The sequence below is a fragment of the Phoca vitulina genome, unplaced genomic scaffold (assembly GCF_004348235.1).
Source record: "Phoca vitulina isolate PV1807 unplaced genomic scaffold, GSC_HSeal_1.0 scaffold4, whole genome shotgun sequence".
NCBI lineage: Eukaryota > Metazoa > Chordata > Mammalia > Carnivora > Phocidae > Phoca > Phoca vitulina.
Genome location: NW_022589707.1, coordinates 44,328,619 through 44,344,698, shown reverse-complemented (window position 1 = coordinate 44,344,698; position 16,080 = coordinate 44,328,619). Strand labels below are relative to the sequence as shown.

Sequence of the window (16,080 nt, the reverse complement as noted above, 5' to 3'; positions counted from 1 at the left end):
GTCTGGTTTTGGGCTCCACGATGGGCATGGAGCCTACCTAAAAAAAAAAAAAAAAAAAAGTTAAAAAAAAGTCTAATCAAAAGGTAGATAAATTGTGTTATATTCATGCAATGGAATAGTACTCAGCAATAAGGAGCAATAAACTGTTGATACACATGACAAAATGGATGAATCTTAACGCTGATGAAAGAAATCAGAATGTACTTGCAGCATGGTATCATTAACATCAAATTCTAGAAAATTCAAACTTTAGGGTGACGGAAAGCAGAACCTGTCATATGGGGTAGGTGGGGGAAGCCAAGTATTTTACAGGGGCATGAGGAAACTTTGGGGGGTGTGTGAAGGAAATGATTGTTACCTTGTGAGGATGTATACATATGCTCACTTATCAAATTATGCAATGTTAGTACCTGCAGTTTATTGCATGTCAATCATACCTTAATCAAGCTGCTAAAAAAAAAATTTGTTTTTTCAAGCTGCTAAAAATGAACGGAGATAATTTTCAACTGTTGTGCAAGGTTTGCCACAAAGTATAAGATCTGCATATAACTGCACAGCTAAGCTATATTACTTTTTGTCCCTTAGTGTCGTGAAAAAACTGCAACATGAGAAGGCTCTGATGCCAAGGTTGGGCTGAGAAATGCTTGTAAAGCTACTAATCTAAAAATTACATTTTCATTTACTGAACTCACTTTCCATCTTGTAAAACAAGTGTTGGGGATAGTTCTAATTTGGCTCTTTTAAAATCGAAATCAGCGTGAGCAAATTAGTAAAGACTATAAAATCCAAACCACTATCTTCCGTCATAATTTGAAGCCTTGTAAATTAAAGCTGCCATCAAGCCAGCTCGTGAGGTGCGAAGAGGCCCAGAAGTCCCTCGCCTGCACAGACTCTGTGCAAAGCTCTCCACGTGCGTGGCCCCGCCCAGCGCGCCCCGCCCAGCGCGCTCCACCCCCCGCCCCGCCGCGCCCCCGCCCAGGGCCCCAGGCTTTGTGACCACGGGAACGAAGCGGCGGCTCCCAGCAAGCACGGGTGATGGCGCAGCGCCGTGCGCGCAAGCGCAGCGCAGACACTGAGCGGCCTCTGCGCGCGCGGTAAGTCTTTGCACGTGCGCGGCAGGGGGCTGACGGCTCCGGCGGTGGCAGGCGGAGGGCTGAGGGCCCAGTATGTGGGGCCGAGGGCACTTTTCTAGAACTTCTGTGGCGGAAAGTGTGAGGTCAGTAGTAGTCATTTTGGTAGGTTCGATGGCGGCCGCTTCAAGTACCGTCTTTTACCCATGGTTGCCGTTTAAGTCTCCCAAGTATGGGGCGAGGCCCATTTCCTGGCCTTCCTCAGGAAAGTTTTTGAGATGAAACTATAGTTTCTTGGGATTTCCAGACATTTTCAGTTTTACTAAATTTAAGGCAATGGCGTCCAGAGAAATGTAGTCTCTCCAAGCAGATTCCAACTTGGTATTACAACTTTTTGCTCAACTAAAAAAAAAAATTTTTTCTTTTTTTTAACCATTAGTGGAGGAACGAAACTTGTTTTGAAGATATACTCATGGTGCTTAATGTATGTGAAAAAAACTTTTTAAGGTGTAACAAAAATCAGAATAAAAAATTTTTTCTTTGACTTTTTTTTCTGTCACAGTTAATTTTTCTCTTTCCATAGTTTAGCGAGCATTTGAAACTTTGGTGTAGCACTGTTCTTAACTTTTAAAGCTCTTAAAAAGTCTGTATTTTCAGTTTCCTTCAAAGAACTAACACTTAGGCACGTAAAGTGCAGTATTTTAGTGTATTAATGATAAAATCATAAACTAGTCACCATTTATTTTGAAACATTTTGGAGTTGCAAAGTATATTATGTAATGAAAATTAGTTTTGATGTAATAAGGGCAAAATTTGATTCATTTTGTAGCCTTTGATTGCAGGGTATTTTCAAAAGTAGACACCACTGTACCTTTTAAATAAAATTGATTACCAGTCTGAAGCATTTGTTCTCTATATATTTGCAGTGTTTCTTTTTGTTTGAATTGTAGAAGTCCTGCTCTCCTTTTGGGAGGGCATCAATTATTTTTAAAGAATATGCACATTGTTCTGAAGTATTGATTTATGTAACTGATCACAATATGCCTGGATATCCACTACAGTGTAAATTTGTAAAAGCTTGGCTGAAGAGAGAGTTGTAAAGATAGGTTGTATATGATGAAATTGCAGAATATAGTATATTCAAATTTTATTTGAATTATTTTATTTGAATTAATTATTGAAGAAGATCTCTGAGGTCATTTTTGATAGAGTTTGAAATTTGATTATTTAGGAACAAAGCATACTTGTAGGAATTCTAACATTATATAGTCTTTATTCACTGTGAATGGACAGATTATTGAACTTAATTCAAGGTATTGAATTGTTTTAGTTTTTCAGGAATTGTCCAGATGGATGAAGATATGCATTACAATAAAGGTACTGACACAAAATTATTTTTGGATGTAAGAGCTACATGATCTTGATTAATTTCTAATTTTCATTGCATTTTGATTTGGTTTTAGTTGAAGATGTGGTTGGAAGTCATGTGGAAGATGCAGTAACATTTTGGGCCCAGGTAAATAGCCTGGTTGATTTCCTCCTCCCTCCATTTCCTCCCCTTCCTCCACTAATCCAGGTCCTGCCCAACAAAAATAAAAACCCCAGAATATAGATACCCTTGTCATTCTCAGTGCCTACTTATTCTTTTTTTTAAGTTTTTAAATTAACATGTAATGTATTATTTGCTTCAGGGGTACAGGTCTGTGATTCATCAGTCTTACACAACACCCAGCGTTTACCACAACACATACCCTCCCCAATGTCCATCACCTAGCCATCCCGTCCCTCCACTCCCTCCCTTCCAGCAACCCTTAGTTTGTTTCCTAAGATTAAGAGTCTCTTACAGTTTGTCTCCCTCTTTGGTTTTGTCTTATTTCATTTTTTCCTCTCTTCCCCTATGATCCTCTGCCTTGTTTCTTAAATTCGGCATATCAGTGAGATCATATGATAATTGTCTTTCTCTGACTGACTTATTTCGCTTAACATAATACCCTCTAGTTCCATACATGTCGTTGCAAATGGCAAGATTTCATTTTTTTGGTGGCTGCGTAGTATTCCATTGTATATATATACACCACATCTTCTTTATCCATTCATCTGTTGATGGACATCTGGGCTTTTTCCATAGTTTGGCTATTGTGGACATTGTTGCTATAAACACTGGGGTGCAGGTGCCCCTTTGGATCACCACATTTGTATCTTTGGGGTAAATACCCAGTTGTGCAATTGCTGGGTCATAGGGTAGCTCTATTTCCAACTTTTTGAGGACCCTCCATACTGTTTTCCAGAGTGGCTGCACCAGCTTGCATTCCCACCAGAAGTGTAGGAGGGTTCTCCTTTCTCCACATCCTTGCCAACATCTGTCATTTCCTGACTTGTTAATTTTAGCCATTCTGACTGGTGTGAGGTGGTATCTCATTGTGGTTTTGGTTTGTATTTCCCTGACGCTGAGTGATGCTGAGCACTTTTTCATGTGTCTGTTGGCCATTTGGATGTCTTCTTTGGAGAAATGTCTGTTCATGTCTTCTGCCCATTTCTTGATTGGATTATTTGTTCCTTGGGTGTTGAGTTTGATAAGTTCTTTATAGATTTTGGATACTAGCCCTTTGTCTGATAATGTCATTTGCAAATATCTTCTCCCATTCTGTCAGTTGTCTTTTGGTTTTGTTGGCTGTTTCCTTTGCTGTGCAAAAGCTTTTTATCTTGATGAAGTCCCAATAGTTCATTTTTGCCTTTGTTTCCCTTGCCTTTGGCGATGTTTCTAGGAAGAAGTTGCTGTGGCCGAGGTCGAAGAGGTTGCTGCCTGTATTCTCCTTAAGGATTTTGATGGATTCCTGTCTCACATTTAGGTCTTTCATCCATTTTGAGTCTGTTTTTGTGTATGGTGTAAGGAAATGGTCCAGTTTCATTCTTCTGCATGTGACTGTCCAGTTTTCCCAACACCATTTGTTGAAGAGACTGTCTTTTTCTGTTGGATATTCTTCCCTGCTTTGTTGAAGATTAGTTGACCATAAAGTTGAGGGTCCATTTCTGGGTTCTCTATTCTGTTCCATTGATCTCTGTGTCTGTTTTTGTGTCAGTACCATACTGTCTTGATGATTACAGCTTTGTAATAGAGTTTAGAGTCCAGGATTGTGATGCCACCAGCTTTGGTTTTCTTTTTCAACATTCCTTTGGCTATTTGGGATCTTTTCTGGTTCCATATAAGAGTGGCTAATTGTTCTTAGTATTATTTAACACAAGACATTATTAGAAGACAAATGGCCACAGCTGAGACTTACTACCTGAGTTATGAGTAGTGTACTCATAATACACTGACTTAAAAAAGAAAGCAAGATTATAATTGTGGTTTCAGAATTACACTCAATTTAATACCAATAATCTAGGCTGCATAAATTACTGAATATGCCAATGTACTTGTATTTGTGAAGTTACAGCCCCATCTAGGGGTCTTTTATAATATTGTTTCTTAAAAGATACTATGTGTTCAAATGTCATTTTTTTAATGACTTAATTCTGAGTTTGAGATACAGAAGCTTTTTCATCATAAAATTGGAAGCACTAGTGGAACATTTATAATTTCCTACTGTCAGACTTCAAGTCAGATAACTTTGCTTAGTTTTAAATATAAAGCAAAGCACCAAAATGCTTATGTTCCAGAATTTAAGAAGGTGAATCCCTCTAATACAATTACTCACTAATTTTTAATTTTGTCAACTACATATTATGTGGGAGGGAAGGGAATGACATTTGTCTATACTTCCTGTGGTATAAGAACCCTTGTGGGGTGGAATGATTTGGCAATATGGGAAATAGAGTTTGTGAGAAGAAAACTTGTAGAAGAATATGATTAACCCAGAGTTTTTACTTCTATATAGAAAACATCGTAGAAGGCTGATACTCATAGAAAACTTGTGGTAAATATGTCTCTGCTTATGCAGATATTTTCTAAAGGGTGCGCACATATTCTCTGCCTGTTGTCACTGTATTAATAGCAGCTGTGTCCCAGGTTAGATGATCAATATGTTTAAGCTCATAGCTTAAATAAGATTTTCTAGGGGCACCTGGGCCACTCAGTCGGTTTAGCGTGGACTCTTGGTTTCGGCGTTGTGAAATCTAGCCCCGCATTGGGTTCCATGCTGGGTGTAGAGCCTGCTTAAGTTTCTCAAGGGGCGTCTGGGTGGCTCAGGTCATGATCCTGGGGTTCTGGGATCAAGCTCCGCATCAGCCTCTCTGCTCAGTGAGGAGCCTGCTTCTTCTTCTCCCTCTTCTGCTCCCCTTGGTTGTGCGCACGCTCTCTCTCTCAGATAAATAAATAAAATCTTAAAAAAAAAAATTCTCTCTCTAAGGGTACCTGGGTGGCTCAGTCGGTTAAGCGACTGCCTTCGGCTCATGTCAGGATCCCAGAGTCCCAGGATCGAGTTCCGCATCAGGCTCCCTGCTCAGCGGGGCATCTCCTTCTCCCTCTGACCCTTCTCTCTCTCTCTCTCTCAAATAAGTAAATAAAATCTTAAAAAAAAAATACCAAAGTTAAAAAAAAAAAATCTCTAACCCTCCCCCATCTCTTACAAAAAAAATTTTTCTAGATCATCACTGTTCAGTAGAAATACATGAGCCACATAAGTCATTTGAAATTTAGCAGACACATAAAAAAGTAAAAAGAAGTAGGTGAAATCAGTTTTATTAAATATATTTTATTTAACTCAGTATGTCTAAAATATTTCAAAATGCAGTCAGCACAGATATATTTATAGATGTTTAATTTTCCTTTTTCATATTATGTTTTGAAGTCTGGTATGTATTTTAGACTTATATATCTCAAATCAGACCAGCTCTATTTAAAGTGGGTATTGGCTGTTGTGATTGGTCAGTGCAGCTATAAACTTTGATTTCAACTGACTGCTATGTGAAGCTGTTGATTGAATTTGGAGCTATTATTTAAACCAGGAGTCAGCAAACTTTTCCTGTAAAAGATTAGATAGTAAATATTTTAAGGATAGTGGGCCATATAGTCTATAGCAACTATTCAACTCTGTCAACTCTGCTGTTGTAGTGCAAAGGCATCCATAGATAGTACGTAAACAAATAGATGGAGCTGTGATCCATTAAAACTTTATTTACCAAATCAAGTGGCAGAGGCCAAAATTTGCCAACCTCTTATTTCAGCCACGAAGTTGAGGACTTGTAGAAATGTAAACATTTTAAGAAGTTAGGAAACATGTTATAAATGGATGAGATTAAGGGTTAAAACTACTAGTGGCATTCACATGAATTGAATGATTATTTCAAGAAGCAAATTGTAAAATTTTTTTATTTACTTGAGAGAGAGGGAGGGAGAGAGCACAAGCTGGGGGAGCAGCAGAGGAAGAAGCAGGCTCTCCACTGAGCAGGGAGCCCGACGGAATGGGGCTCCATCCCAGGACCCTGGGATCATGACCTGAGCCAAAGGCAGATGCACAAATTGTAAAATTTGATTGGAGTTGGAATAGCTATAAATAAAGAATAAATAGAGATTTACTAATATGTGGAGGCAGATCAAGATGAAGATCTGCTCATGTCTATTCTCTGCTTTTCTGCCACTGGATTTCTGCCCTATAAGCCACTTATATGAGTACACTGCAGAATTTTTGGTAGGCCCAGTGGGATGAGTAGCAGCTGAAGGAATCGTAAGTGTTTGACCTTCACCTTTATTTGAAAGAAAGAGCTTCCATTTATTTTAGTCCAGATAGCTATAAGATCTAATTATGCAGAATATTTTGGTGTATTCTGAACTTGAGAGAGTTAATTCTGGGGTTTTATTCACAAAGGCTGCTTGTAATGTGTTTTGGATCAGTTTAAATTCAGTTCCCTTTTTTACTCTGTGGTGATACTGATACTCATCACGACATCTTTCAGAGTTTCTTTTCAGTCATCAGAGATAATCATGTTCTTTCTAGCCTTACTGAATATTTTGCTGATATATTTTTTAAGAACATATATATATATTTAATTATTTTGGGATACCTTTAGACTTACAGGATGTTCGTAAAATTAGTACAGTCTTTTTAAAAAAATTTTTTTATTTAAATTCAGTTTAGTTAACATATAGTGTATTATTAGTTTCAGAGGTAGAGTTCATTGATTCATCAGTCTTCTATAATTCCCAGTGCTTATTACTTCATGTGCCCTCCTTAATGCCCATCACCCAGTTACCCCATTCCACTTATCCCCAGCAACCCTCAGTTTGTTTCCTGTGATTAAGAGCCTCTTATGGTTTGCCTCCCTCTCTGTTTTTATCTTATTGTATTTTTCCTTCCCTTCCCCTATGTTCATCTGTTTTGTTTCTTAAATTCCACATATGAGTGAAATCATATGGTATTTGTCTTTCTCTGACTTATTTTGCTTAGCATAATACCTTCTAGTTCCATCCACGTCATTGCAAATGGCAAGATTTCATTTTTTGATGGCTGAGTAATATTCCAGTGTGTGTGTGTGTGTGTGTGTGTGTGTGTGTGTGTATGTATGTACATACATATATATGGGTGTACATATATATATATATATATATGTATGTATATATATATATCACCTTTATCCATTCATCTGTTGATGGACATCTGGGCTCCTTCCATACTTTGGCTTTTGTGACATTGCTGCTATAAACATTGGGGTGCATGTGCCCCTTTAAATCTGTATTTGTGTATCCTTTGGGTAAATACCTCATAGTGCAATTGCTGGATCATAGGGTAGTTCTATTTTTAACTTTTTGAGGAACCTCCATACTGTTTTCCAGAGTGGGCTATACCAGTTTGCATTCCCACCAACAGTGTAAGAGGGTTGCCATTTGTCTGCACCCTTGCCAACATTTGTTGTTTCCTGAGTTGTTAATTTTTGCCACTCTGGTGTGAGGTGGTATCTCATTGTGGTTTTGATTTGTATTTCCCTGATGCCAAGTGATGTTGAGAATTTTTTCATGTGTCAGTCGTTTTGTTAGTACAGTCTTTCTTTATATTCTTCATCTAGCTTCCCTTACTGCTGACATTTTGCATAACCATAATACAGTTATCAAAGCCAGGAAATTAACATTGGTATCGTGCTATTAACTCAGCCCTTATTCAGATTTCAGCTGTTTTTTTCATTGCCTTTTTTCTGTTCCAGGATCCCACATTGTATTTAGTTGTCATGTATTTTTAGTCTCCTCCGGCTTTTGATAGTTCTTTTATTTATCCTTGTCTTTCATGACTGACATTTTTGATGAGTATTGGTCAGTTATTTTGTAGAATATCCCTCAGTTTAGATTTATTTGATGGTTTTTCATAAATAGATTAGCAGTAATACTACAGAAGTGATACTATGTCCTTGTTAGTGTATCATATTGGGGATTCATGATATTGATACATCATTATTGATGATGTTGAGCTTGCTCCACTTGGTTAAGGTGCTCACTGCTGGGTTTCTTCACTTGAAAGTTACTGTTCTTTTGTAGTTAATAAATGCTTTAGAGAGAGATACATTGAGATTATCTAATCTTGTTTTCCTTCAACTTTTCATCCACAAATTTTATTATTTATTACTATGGTCTTTGCCTAATTATTTTCTATTTCTCTCATTCCTTCTGCATTTATTAGTTGGAATTCTTCTGTAAGGAAGAGCTGTATCTTCTCCACTCATTTATTCAATTATTTAAATTAGTATAGACTCATGGCTATTTATTCCATGGGTTATAATCCAATACTACCACTATTTTGTTGTTTGAATTGTTCTAGCTTTGGGTATCAAGAGATTGTTCACATTGGCTGCTGTGCCCTTTAAACATGTCCCCATTTCATTTTTGAACATTTCTTTACTTTCTGGCACCACCAGAAGTTCCAGGATCATCTTTTATTTCCCTGTCCTAGTCCTGAAATCTACCACTCTCCAAGGAACTCTGATTCCTTTTGTTGGAGAATGGTGTTTTAGAAATCAAGATCTGGGCCCTGAGTGTTCTTATTGGTCCTGGAGTGTCATTGCTTTTAGGCCCTCTCAGCAGACGGAGCTGGGAAATATATATGTATAAAAACTTACACATATACACATCTATATTTTTGTGTGTCTTCCTTTCATATATGCATATATATGCACACAAACATGTAAACACACACATACACGCATACTATGAATTCATACGAATACCTTCCAATTCTAATCTAACGGTGTAGGCTCATAACTAGCCTTTCCCCCTTGATTGTAATTTCTTCCTCCCGGCTCTCATTATCTGTGGTATATTTACTTATTTGTTCAATCCTAGTGTACACCTAAAGGAGTTTCAAATTGTTAGCCTATATCCATGAGAAATGATTTTATTTAACTAGATTGCAGGATTTGTGTATAGAGGATTATACATTATTATACATTTTGAATTTTTTTACATCTGTTTCCTTTATAAGATAACAAGTATATGAGAAGACTCACGTCATTTGACTAAAATATGCTGTCCATTTTGAGCAATTAGAATTTGATCTAAAGTACAATCCAGAGGTAGTTGTTTAAAGTTACCTCCTCTTATGATTTAATAGTATTTGGTATCTTAGTTTGAATTCCAAGTAATTTGAACTCACTGCAAAGTAAAAATTTTCTATACCTAGAACCATTTCTTATAAAGAACTCATTTGGATTATGAAAAATACTGCTGTAAGAATTTGATTTAATTTCTAAAGCTCCGAAATCTTTTAAGTATTAGTCTAATAGAACTCTCAATTATAGGGGCACCTGGGTGGCTCAGTTGGTTAAGCCGCTGCCTTTGGCTCAGGTCATGATCCCAGGGTCCTGGGATTGAGCCCCGCATCAGGCTCCTTGCTTGGCAGGGAGCCTGCTTCTCCCTCTCCCTCTGCCTGCCTGCCGCTTCCCCCTGCTTGTGCTCTCTCTCTCACTATCTCTCTCTCTGTGTCAAATAAATAAATAAATCTTAAAGAAAAAAAAAAACTCTCAATTATATAACACTGTCCAATAATAATTTACTGAATCTTATAATGTAGCTATTCTTTCTTCTAGAGTATGAGTAGGAATAAGGACATTATGAAGATTGGTTGCTCATTGTCTGAAGTTTGTCCCCATGCCAATTCAGTTTTTGGGAATCTTGATCCAAAGAAGGTGAGCCATATTCTTGGATATAATTATTCCATCTCTTTTGATAGCTTTATGTCTTAGATTTTATAATTGTTGGAATTTTTGATGTATTTGAAAAGAAGAGGCAGATTTTTAGAACTTATGTAAACTGTAGTCATAGTAAATTTATTCTTTCAGAAATACTTACGGACTATATGCTATGTACCAGGTACTGTCGTAAGCACTGATAATACAGTGGTGAACAAGATAGAATCCTTGCCTTTGATACCGATTGACAAAAAAATCTGTAAAAGTAATCTTTATGGAGAAGAGTTTGATGATCTTTTTCTCTTTTTTTTTAAATTGAGGTATAACTTAAATACAGTAATGTGTTCATGTCTTAGCTGTACAGCTTCATGAATTTTTACGTATGTTTGCATCTATATAATCACCAGCCAGATTAAGATACTGTTCCATCTTCCTGAAAAATGCCTGCAGGTCTTTTCTCAGTCAATTCTTGGACAGTAGTCCCTCTAACAAGAGTTAGTTATTATTCTGACTTCTGTCACCATAGATTCATTTGCTTGTTCTTAAATCATACAGTATTTACTCTTTTGTGTATATCTGGTTTCTTTAGTTCAACAGAATTTCTGAGATTCTTCCATATTATTGTGCGTACTTGTGTATTGGTAGTTTGTTCTTTTTTAAGCTATGCAGATTTCATTGTGTAAATACACCACAATTTATTGTCCTTTGATGGGCATTTGGATTGTTCGCAGTTTTTGGCTGCTGTGAATTAAGCTACTATGAAATACTTACATAGGCTTTTGTTGGATGTATTAACTTAATTCTTTTGAGTATATATCTAGGAGTAGAATTGCTAAGTCATACAGTAGGCATGTTTTACTTGGGTAGATACTGGCCAAATAGTTTGGCAAAGTTATTATATATAAAGTTTTCATTCTTACCAGCAAAGTATGAGAGTGATGAGGAGGCATTTAAATTAAAATTAAAATTTAAGGAGGCACTCTAAGGCAAGAGTGAGTGCCTCTTTAAATTTTGTGCCATGAATGCCTTGTTTGCATTACCCAGCTCAAAGCTCTGGTTATTTATTTATTTTAAAAAGATTTATTTATTTGAGAGAGAGAGAGAGAGAGAAAGAGCGTGTGAGCAAGAGTTGGGAAGGGGTAGAGGGAGAGGGAGAAGCAGCTCCCCTGCTGAGCAGAGACCCCCCCACGTGGGGCTCTATCCCAGGACCCCAGGATCATGACCTGAGCAGAAGGCAGATGCTCAACCCACTCAGGCGCCCCAGCTCTGGTTATTTAAATGAGAGGGCTAGGTTTTATATTTTGATATGGAATTAGGTGGTTAAAATAGTGTATGTAAGATGACCCCATTTGTGTAAATAAAAAACAAATATATCTTAGCATATATGTAAAATTAGTGTAAATGTAAAATTATTTTCAGCAGTCCATGTTGAGTGTTGGGAAGGAAGTCTTATCGTTTATCCTTTTTGATGTACTTTGATTTTCTTTTAATAATTTGCTTCTATTTTTATTTTAAAATAATTAAAACCCCAATGGTATATATAAAAATATGTAAAAAGAAATTAGAAGGAAAGAATGTAGCTGAACATTAGAATGGATAAGGGAGTGTAATTTGTAAATTTTTAGTTTTTTTTTTTTTTAAAGCATCTTTGTAGCCTATAACTGTGTTTAGTAGTGTTACAAATTAAGACATAACCACTTTTCCTCTGTTGAATGCAAAATACTTGCTTTACAAAAAATTCAAACTAGTTTAAATAATGGATTTCTTATTATAAATGATTACTCAGCCACCTCTGGTTACTTATGAAAGGATTATACTTTATAAATTTTCCATAGTGATTGACTGGTTCTCTTCCTCTCATCATGTAGGCAGGTCATGGGCTATAAATAGTGGAGCTGTGAGAGAACAGATTGGAACCAGGGACAATGGGAGTGAATATATGGTTGTGACTGTGTTTTATTTATTTATTTATTTATTTATTTTTTAAAGATTTTGTTTATTTACTTGTGAGAGAGAGAGCACAGATGGAGAGGGAGAAGCAGACTCCCCACTGAGCAGGGAGCCCCATGTGGGACTTGATCCTAGGACCCCGGGATCAAGCCCCATGTGGGACTTGATCCTAGGACCCCGGGATCATGACCTGAGCCAAAGGCAGATGCTTAACTGACTGAGCCACCCAGGTGACTCTCTGTGTTTTAAAGACAAATCTCTTTGGGATAGACTTGTATTTATGATGGTTGTGATTATTCACACTAACAGAGTCAAGAACTTCAGATTCTTCAACTTCGTTGAGTCCCAGCTCTATTTCTGGATTTCTAAGTATCTCCACCCCTACCTAGACTGGGTTGCAGTTATACCCCATTTCTGTCACTTGTCTTTTTTTTTTTAAGATTTTATTGATTTATTTGACAGAGAGAAAGATAGCGAGAGCAGGAACACAAGCAGGGGGAGTGGGAGAGGGAGAAGTAGGCTTCCCACCAAGCAGGGAGCCCAATGCGGGGCTTGATCCCAGGACCCTGGGATCATGATCTGAGCCGAAGGCAGATGCTTAACACTGAGCCACCCAGGCGCCCTGTCACTTGTCTTATATTGAATTGTTAAACTTAATGGCGTATTATTACAAAGTCTTAACTAAAGGTGATGTGACCTTTTGCAGAGTTTGAAATTGATTAAGGCTGTTGATTATCAGCTGTTTTGCTACTAAACCTTTTTGCTTACTGAAAAATGTAGTTAGATGGTTGGGAGAGTGTACCATGCCATTTGTGTCCTCTCTTGACTGCCAGTTGTTGAGTGTTAGCTGAGGGAACCAGAGTTAAGTGCTAATTGAACACACCTGTCCTTTGTAACATTTGCTTTGTTAGATATCCATTTTGTCTGAATTGATTTGTACTTTGTTGCTTTGGGGAGTTGAGGATTTTTATATTTTAATATGTATATGTCTTTTGTTTCAGAATCTCTGAATTTGTCCTACCTCAGAGATACACCTAAAAGTAATTTTTATACTTCACTTAAATCAGTGTTCCTCAGCCTTTCATTATGCCCTTTTTTTTTCTTTTTTAAAGATTTTATTTATTTATTTGACAGAGAGAGAAAGATAGCGAGAGCAGGAACACAAGCAGGGGGAGTGGGACAGGGAGAAGCCGACTTCTCGACGAGCACGGAGCCCGATGTGGGGCTTGATCCCAGGGCCCTGGGATCATGACCTGAGCCGAAGGCAGACGCTTAACTACTGAGCCCCCCAGGTGCCCCTCATTATGCCCTTCTAAGGCATTTTTCCCTAATGGTTCTCCTCCCCTCAAGACATGTTAACACCACAGATACACTGTATATCTGTTTATGTTGTCAGGTGTCAGTTGTCAACTTTGAAGGGATACAAACCATTGTAATATTGAAGACACCCCCCACCCCTGAACCAGTTTTCACTCCTTGGGAATAAGATTTACCCCATTGAGAATGTATGATTTAAAGTGGTTATCAACCTAGGGTGATTTTGTATCCCCCACACTCGCCCCAGGTGATATTTGGCAATGTCTGGAGACATTTTTGGTTGCCACAACTGGAGGGGGTGCTACTGGCATCTAGGTAGAGGCCAAGGGAGATGCTGCTAACTATCCTATAGTGCACAGGACAGAGAGAGCCCCTGACCCCTTTCCCTGCCAAAGAATTATCCTGTCCCAAAATGTCAATAGTGCTGAGGTTGAGAAATTGACATAAGTATGTAAATTTTCCTTTGTTTTTTAAATTAAACATAATTAAATTAAAATATAAACTTAAATGAAAATTCAGTATTAAGGATATTATCTAATTTTATCCATTTAATAGCACTAGAGTCTTTATATATAAAGTAAAAAGTATAAAAATCTTTCTTGGCTGGTAGGACACGTGGATCCCAATGGTTGAGAATTAGACTTAAGTGGCATGTACTTGGCATGTTTATATTTTAAGAATAATTAATTGTACCATTTATGTCTTTAGACATTAAAACAGCATGATTTTAAGACTCTGATTGCTTATGCTTTTTTTTGAATTTTGTTTTTATGTCTTTCCTCTTTTTTTGGGGGGGGGGAAGCAGAATTGCATTATGGACTCTGGAGTCAGATTGCCTGACTTTGAATCCTGGTTCTGTTGCTTACTGGCTTATGACTTTGGGCATATAATGGTGAACACAATGTATCTGCCTGTTATGGTTGTGAGAATAAAATAAGTTATTATATATAAAGTGCTTATTGCCCGATAGTAAGTGCTTAATAAATGCTAACCATTATTCTCATCTACTTAACAAGCTTTGAATCATTAAAATGCTAAATAATTTTACTTTCTTTTTCTCTTTATAGATTTATGGTGGATTATTTTCTGAAGATAAATGTTGGTACAGATGCAAAGTATTGAAAATCATCAGTGATGAAAAGGCAGGAACAAGTGTTCAGTTTTTTTTTTTTTGCCCTGAATAATGATTATTTTGGCTCCAAAATTTGATGCTTATTTAGCCCTTCATTGCTTATACATAGTAGTAATAAGATCTGGTTCAATTGAACTTATAAATTGATTAAACATTTCTTTTTCCCCCTAGTGAACAGAAAAGAAATGTATTGCTTTAAAAAATCCAGGTCAGATTCAGGAATATTCTTCTGAATTTAAGTTGTCATATAATCACCGAAGATTGTCCAAGAGTAGATTACATAATTTGTAGATTATGTTTACTGACCAATGGTTCTTTTTTTTTTTTTTAAAGATTTTATTTATTTATTTGACACACAGAGAGAGAGCACAAGTAGGCAGAGAGTCACGCAGAGGGAGAGGGAGAAGCCGACTCTCCACTGAGCAGGGAGCCTGATGCGGGCTCCATCCCAGGACCCTGGGATCATGACCTGAGCCAAAGGCAGCCGCTTAACTGACTGAGCCACCTAGGCGCCCCTACTGACCAATGGTTCTTAATCATCATGTTTGGTTCTTGCTAAATAACTTTAAAAAAAAGTTCATCTATTAAGATTGAGTAAGAAAAGAACATTTGATCTGTCCTTAAGAAGTTCTTTTTATCTTTTGCTTAGTTGATTTGCATATTGTTGATGACGATTGACTTGCTGCTTTTAATGCTTTGGTTAAATGTGATGAATTTTCTTTGTGTTTAGCTATTTGAGTTTTTACATTATGAACTTGAGGGAGATTTTAAGGGGATTTGTGGAGATGAGATTCTGAATAGCTGGTGGCAATTGCATATTGCAGGCTGTGTAAAAGCATCTCTGTAAGCTTTCCTTTACTGTTTTTTTCCTGTATCTGCTTTACTGGACTTAAAATATTTTCTCATGTGTATATATTTTATAGATATTTTTCTTAGTGTAATAAGGAGATGATAAGATGAAACAATTTGAGTAATGCTCAGAATAACTTTTTAAGAAAAATTTCATGATTTATTACTGTCCAAGGTAATGGTTTATCTTAGTGAAATAGACCTTTCTAATTAGATGTTTTCCTCACAGTTTGACAACTGGAGATGATATATTGTGTTTGCTTTAACTTTTTTTTTTTAAAGATTTTATTTATTTATTTGACACAGAGAGAGAGAGAGAGCACAAGGAAGGGGAGCAGCAGAGGGAGAGGGAGAAGCAGGCTCTGCTAAGCAGCCTGATGCGGGGCTTGATCCCAGGACTCTGGGATCATGACCTGAGCTGAAGGCAGCCGCTTAACCGACTGAGCCACCCAGGCGCCTCTTGGGTTTAACTTTTTTAAATTCAGGGGCAAGATGGCTTTTGACCTTGTGATAAGCTCCTTTTCTTTTTACTTTCTAAATGTAGAGCTGGATGTGAGGGTGACTTTGATACATTTCCTAGGTCAAACACCTGGGATGGGTTTAATTTTACCCAAGGAAGTTTGATAATTTTGCCTTTCTTTTCAGATTTTA

The 16,080-nt window shown here is 37.2% G+C and overlaps 1 protein-coding gene across 2 annotated transcripts in view; it reads left to right on the top strand.

Moving 5' to 3' along the window:
* The first annotated feature begins 1,166 nt into the window (after positions 1 to 1,166).
* STK31 (serine/threonine kinase 31) overlaps positions 1,167 to 16,080 on the top strand; it is an 81,789-nt gene continuing 66,875 nt past the window's right edge. For both annotated transcript variants that reach the window (XM_032401218.1, XM_032401217.1), the window contains exons 1-5: positions 1,167 to 1,216; positions 2,401 to 2,447; positions 2,534 to 2,586; positions 10,080 to 10,178; positions 14,516 to 14,590. In XM_032401218.1, coding sequence (XP_032257109.1) covers positions 1,167 to 1,216; positions 2,401 to 2,447; positions 2,534 to 2,586; positions 10,080 to 10,178; positions 14,516 to 14,590 — 324 coding nt within the window. The remainder of the gene's footprint in view (positions 1,217 to 2,400; positions 2,448 to 2,533; positions 2,587 to 10,079; positions 10,179 to 14,515; positions 14,591 to 16,080) is intronic.